Source organism: Arachis hypogaea, chromosome 3 (assembly GCF_003086295.3).
Source record: "Arachis hypogaea cultivar Tifrunner chromosome 3, arahy.Tifrunner.gnm2.J5K5, whole genome shotgun sequence".
NCBI lineage: Eukaryota > Viridiplantae > Streptophyta > Magnoliopsida > Fabales > Fabaceae > Arachis > Arachis hypogaea.
Window position 1 is genome coordinate 25,419,606 of NC_092038.1, and position 6,583 is coordinate 25,426,188.

At 34.9% G+C, this 6,583-nt stretch overlaps 1 protein-coding gene across 1 annotated transcript; it reads right to left on the bottom strand.

Moving 5' to 3' along the window:
* Positions 1–287: 287 nt before the first annotated feature.
* Positions 288–1,838, bottom strand: LOC112789949 (uncharacterized). The gene is made up of 3 exons (XM_072232645.1): positions 1,231–1,838; positions 740–845; positions 288–616 (listed from the first exon to the last, which is right to left on the bottom strand). The coding sequence occupies exons 1-2, from the start codon at positions 1,513–1,515 to the stop codon at positions 783–785; spliced, it is 348 nt and encodes a 115-aa protein (XP_072088746.1). The 5' UTR covers positions 1,516–1,838; the 3' UTR covers positions 288–616; positions 740–782.
* Between the last annotated feature and the right edge of the window lie 4,745 nt (positions 1,839–6,583).

Consider the following 6,583-nt stretch of genomic DNA (forward strand, 5'->3'; position numbering starts at 1 on the left):
CATGGTGTCACTTGAGTAGAAAGTTGTAATATGTAGCTCAAATAGTTAGGCATCAGTTTAGCAAGTTGGTTTGCAATGTCAGCAAGTTAGTTATAAAGGTGGTATAGTTAGTTACATGTTAAAAGGTGCTGGAAGGTGGTTATGACAAGTAACTTATACAACAAGTAACTTATACCTTTAGAGTAGAGTAATTGCATGTATATATATACATTGTAGCTAGTTAGATTGATTGATTCTGAGTTAGTTGAGGTGGTATAGTTAGTTACATGTTAAAAGGTGCTAGAAGGTGGTTATGACAAGTAACTTATACAACAAGTAACTTATACCTTTAGAGTAGAGTAATTGCATGTATGTGTATATATATATATATATATATATATACATTGTAGCTAGTTAGATTGATTGATTCTGAGTTAGTTGAGAATAATCAAAAGTCTTTTTTCTCTAATTATGCTGAATTCTATTTCTTCTATTTTCCTTTTCTTATGCCATTTTACTCTCTTCATTCATCTCTCTACATCACCATCATTTCTCACCATTTTTCTTCTTTAACTTTCTCAATGAATAACTGCTTCACATACTTCCAATTGTAATGCTCCAATTTCCCTCTCTATACCTGAAAAACATCACCAAAAATCAATCAATAAATAATTTCTAGAAAATTCACACAAAATTCGAAGAGATATTTATATTAGCATAATTGAGCAGATTTTTTTTCTATAGCATAAAAAATAGTTACCTTGAATGAGATTATCTGCTTTAGGAATAAGATTTTACCCAGTCTAGTCCAAACTCTCAAAAACTTCTTTTAAGGTCAGATATGTCCCATCTCTAAATATTACAACCTGGACAAGTTAAGATTATTCACAGTCATAATCTTTCTAAAAAACAATTCACATGATATTAATAATCAAAATGGTGTAATAAAAGGCATTTGGTATTGACTTCTGCAATGATGATAATCAGTTGATCATTTTAAGTATCCTGAATGTCGCAAGTATTGCAACAGTATTATCTATCCCATTCATATGTTGAATTAGCATACTAAAAAGTTATTCAATATGAAAAGTCTATTTTCTATTTTTCTTAGTACACAGTACAAGTTTAATGTGACCCTAAAATTAGTTAAATACTCCAAACATAATCTGAAGCATCAAATTCATCATAAACACCCAATTCACGAGAAATTGTAAACTAGAAATTGAATAGAATACAATAACATGTACAAACCCTCAGCAGAGAATCGAGCAAAGCAAAAACGGCGAGGCAGAGAATGGCAGAGACGAACGCACTAGTAGAGAAAATCGACCAAAGCAGAAATGGCGAGGTAAATACAAACGAGGGATGTAGCAGATGCGAGGCGGAGGCGCGGTGGAGGGGATGACAAAGAAGACGGTGGCCAGCGCAATGTTGAGGGTTAGGACATGGTGGCCAGAGCAGGAAAATGGCCAAAGCAGGAAGGCGATGACAAAAGTAAGGTGAAACCACAAGGAAGGAGAGCAAAGAAGACGACATTGGCGACGATGCAGAGGAGATCGGCGAAGAGGAACACGAACGAGGGATGTAGCAGATGTGAGGCGGAGGCGTGGTGGAGGGGATGACAAAGAAGACGGTGGCCAGTGCAATGTTGAGGGTTAGGCATTGTGGCCAGAGCAGGAGAGCAAAGAAGACGACACTGGCGACGATGCAAATGAGATCGGCGAGGAGGACGACGCTAGTGACGAGGAGGAGATGAGGCGGAGGAGAGGCTAATGGCACAGCGAGGATGGTGCTGGTGACGGCGGGGATCTGAGCTCTTCCAGGGTATTGCCATGGAGTTGAGAGCTGAGTGACGATGGTAACTTAGGGTTTTCAGATCTAAGCTTGCTAAGAGTGAGAGAGTGAGAGAATGCCAAAAGGGTTTTCCGATCGAAGCTTGCTTTGGGGTAACTTAGGGTATTATTTTTCCAAAACCTTTTGGCCACACTTTAAAGCGTGCCAAAAGAGTCCCTCTTTCCCTCTATGCAATCACCACCCTCACAAAAGTGTGACAGTTGACCACTTTTGGCCATGCTTTTTAAAGCGTGGCAAAAAAAAGCGTGGCTATATCTCCAATCAACTGCTACCCTTCCAAAAGCGTGGGCGTTGACCTTTTTTGCCATGTTTTTGAAGCGTGGCAAGAAAAAACGTGGCCAAATCTCTATGCAATCGCTACCCTCACAAAAGCGTGGCCATTGACCACTTTTGACCATGCTTTTAAAGCGTGGCAAAAAAAAGCGTGGCCATAGGGTTTTATCTTGTAGTGTCTTCTCCTTTTTTCTCTTCTCTTTACACCTAAACTCACACAATATAGTTGATTGCTTTTCCTCAAACATACCTCTTCATCACATATTACCTCTTTTTACAATGAAAACCTTATTTATCAAACTCCCACCACCATTTTGAACAAAAGCCTTGTATTCTTCACTACTATATTGGCTATTCCTAACCCTCCTTGTTGTTTTGGTCTTTTCACCTCTCCCCTTCTTATATTTGACATTCCTCTACTGTCAACCATTTTTTCCTAAAAAAACTTGATTGTAATAAAGCTATCTTCGTTGCCACTTGTTTCGAAACCTTGCGTAATCTATTTTATTATTTTAAGTTTTTGTCTTTTCTCTTTTTTATTAGTGATGAAAATAAAAGAATTCAATTTTATGCCTATAGATTTATTATTTGAGTTATAAAAAAAATTAATAAAATATTCATAAAATTCTATCTAACTTGAGCATTATAGCTCCTTGATGTGAAATATAATTAATTTGTTACAAAAAAATTTTTGATACAATCTAAGTATAATTATATATAACATGTGAGGTTAACTTGCACTTGAATCAAATACGCAAAACAAATAAAATAAGTTATAATTTGATTTTATGAATGGATATATCTTTTTCCTAAAGATGTTATTGTTCAATCGTAAGAAACTAAATGATAGTATTAGTCATAATAACTATTGATAACTCATAAGAGAATTTTTGAATTTTGCATAAACCAAAAGCATCCAAGATAAACAACGACAAATCAAACTATAATAATAATGTTATCTATAGGGAAAAAATTTCTAGGTCCCAAAACCCCCTAAGTTCCTTATTAGGTATTAGTTACACTACTAGTTTAGTTTATGCACTTCCAATGATGCTTCTTCAAAGACAAATACAGGAAAACAAATTAAGGTTACTAAGATTTGTTCTAAACTTTTGAGGAAGCAAATTCAGCCATGGAATAACAATTTGGTTTTTTCTCCAAAGCATGCCATGGCCAATTCAATTTGGTCTTTCTTTCTAAGCCTGAGGATCCGATTGTAACTCAAGTTAAGGCTCTGGCAGATACTCTAGCTGAGGCGGGGTTAGATAATGAAGAATCGCAAGGTAAAACATAGCGAGAAAATACTTGTACAGTGAACCTAATTTGTAGAAAGGATTAAGAAATGGAAGGGAGAATGGTGTGTCGCGTGGAATATGTATACTAACTCGAGTTCTGCCGTAGACGAGCATATCTTTCCAGCCTGCGTCATTCCAAGAGAACAGCTCCAACCACTCACGTATGTTACTGTTGGCACCATTTGTAGAAACAACGAAGGGAAAATGTGAGAAACTACGGTTCCCAACAAAGTACTAAAGAAATAGGGGTCAGTTCATCTATCGGCCTATGGTAATCCTCTACTATTGGGACAGTCATGCATATACTAATCCGATTCTAGGTCTACAATCTGAGTCTCTTTTAGTCTAGTACAATCTCAGTCTCTTTCAATCTCCTTTTTCACCATTCGCTATAGTTTCCTACAGAATCCAATAGTAATAAGCAAACACAAACAAGTCATAGAGAATAATCACATAATGGTATCATAGGGAGAAATCATAGAGAAGCCGCAACAAAGAATATGATGCATATCTGTCCTAAGCAAGCCACAAGCTCACGTATTTGTTGACTACCCGCAACACAACATTACCTCAGAACAAGCCCTATATATGGTGATGGTAATCAGTGGCTAAGAGAAAGGGGGGTTGAATCTTAGCCTCCCTTTTCGTAGAATATTACCAGAACTAGTAATGAAGCAGAGAAGAAGAAATGACACCAGATATATCCTGGTTCAGCTACTAGGTACAATGTAGCCTAAATACAGTTTCCATCACAACAATAATAGAATTTCACTATCTTTTTCAAGATTATAAACACTAATTCTTCCCTAGGATCTACCCAATCTTATCTGGGACAAATTCAGATTCTAAACACAATCTGAATTTGACTAGACCTCAATTTAGCTTTCAACAGCAAAGTGCTAACCCAACTTGCAAGAGAATTCCCACAGGATCATGACTCACAACAGAAAGATGTACAAAGAAACTCTGAGATATCTAAGGCTTTTTCTCTAATTTTGCTCACTGTCTTTTACCTCTCATTGGCTTTTTCTTACAAACCTCACCAAGTTTGCCTTTTACCATGAGACTCAGATAGACAAAACTAAGAGAAATAAACTAAATGAACTTCATTAAAGGAGAAGAACTCATACAGCTTTTGGGTAGCTATGAGAACTATGTGCTTTTTTCATTTTTCTCTCCTTGCCTTCAACCCTTAGCCGTTCACCCTTAATATAGAAGAGTAAAGTTTCCAAGGTTGAAGCTTGTTCAACCCTCACACCTTCTTTCTTCTCCAACATCAGAGTAGCAGCGGCTTAAATAGAGTGGAGGGAGAGGACCAAGGCTATTGCATGCATGCTCACCTCTTATCTCTCATCCTTTTTCTTCCAACTTCTTCAATCTTGACCATTGATCTTGACTTTGGCCCCAAGTCTTGATTCTGATCGTTGATGTGGTTCTGACCATGTAAGCTTCACGTTCTCCATGGTTACCTCTTCCATGCAAGAAACCTTGAAGCTTTCTTCTTTGATCCTCAGTGAAACACAAATGAAGAAATAAACTTTTTGTGTGCTTTGACCGAGAGAGTAGCTACGGTTTGTAGCATTTTTTTTTCACTTTGATTTGGCAAAAACCTTTTTGTCTTTCTTCAAAATCTGATATCTAAACCTTCCATTTTCTTCTTTCCTTTTCTTGGATGAACACATGATATAACCAAAGTAGGAGAGAGGAGAGAGAAAAATAATATCTTTCGTGGAAGCTTTCAATAAAATTAAATCAAATTGAATTCCAAATTCCAATTAAGAAGGGATAGAGTAACCCAAGCTTGCTTTAAAAATCTTGGATTCCTTTCTTTGATTCATTCATTTTGGTTCATGACCTTGTGATTTGGGCTTGTCTATTTTTCTTTAGTCTCAAGATTCAGCCACTTGTTATGAAATAATTTTTGTACAAGACTAAATTTATTTAATGATCAAGTTTGACTTGTTTAACTTGGTTCACTTTGGAAATTAATTTTCCTGCACACTCAATGAAATTTATTAAACAAACAATTAAAAACAATTTATTAAAAACTTAATAACACTTTTAATAATGTTTGTTGATCATATTAATTTAACATAAGTTTTCCAAACTCCACATATGGCTTCCCAATTCCGCACATTCTGCACAGTTTTACCGACGACTGAGGCATGAGTAACGTGCCCTTTGGTAAAAGATTGTCGAATAATTCGGTGTTCGAAAAGCCCGACAAATATTGTCAACAGTCTTGACCTTTCGATAAAAATAAAATAACATTACTAACGGTAAACATCGTTGATAATATAAAGCATGGATGGGATTATTAATTTCATACCCCGCGTTGTAAAATAACATAAAGAATTATTTTAATTTTACTGGCAACTAGTATAAAAGATTATTCTTTATTTTTTCTAAATCATACAAACACATGTTATAGCATTTCGTTATCTAAATAAAATTTTATACCAATAAATAATATGAAAAAACTTTTATCCAAAACAGAATAAATAATAAATTTACAACTTCATTTCAAATTTAATTACAACGAAATAGAGTAACTACAAATTATCATCAAAACTGATAATACAACTACAAATTAGCTAGATTATATGTAATCGTCCGAGATAAAGTCATTGTCATAGTCGTCCTATTGGTGCTTGTGGCATCGGCAGACGAGAACCGAATGAAAGACGATGTGGAGGTGGCATGCTTGTGCACCGCTGGACGACTCCACAACTTCTCCCTCGTAAAGGAGTTAGGAGTACATGTCAGTATGTTCTTCCACTGATCGAGATTGGAGAGTTGGATGTCGACTTCTAAAAGCGACTGATCTCCCCTCATACCTCTAATGATCACACTTTAATTCTTTTCACTCCTGCTAATTGCATACATTCTAACAAACAATAATTATCACAGAATTTGACACCATAATATACTAATATAAAACAAAATCATAAAAAAATATTAACAAAATTAAGATAAAAAACAAAAATAAAAAATTATAAATATTTTACTTGAAGTACAAAATAGAGAAGAAAAAAAAGGATAGATAAAATAATAAGATAATAATTTGAATTAATTGAGTTCATTTATTTCATTGTTTTATATATTATTTATTAAATAATTTAATATTTATATCGATCATATTAAATAATAAATTAGTTATAATTAATTTGGTTTAATGAATC

Bases quoted from the DNA above. Each gene is read 5' to 3' on its own strand.
- LOC112789949 (XM_072232645.1), bottom strand. From the start codon at position 1,515: ATGTCGTCTTCTTTGCTCTCCTTCCTTGTGGTTTCACCTTACTTTTGT. The intron at 846-1,230 runs GTTTGTACATGT...TAACTTGTCCAG, and splicing joins TGCTCGATTCTCTGCTGAGG to GTTGTAATATTTAGAGATGG.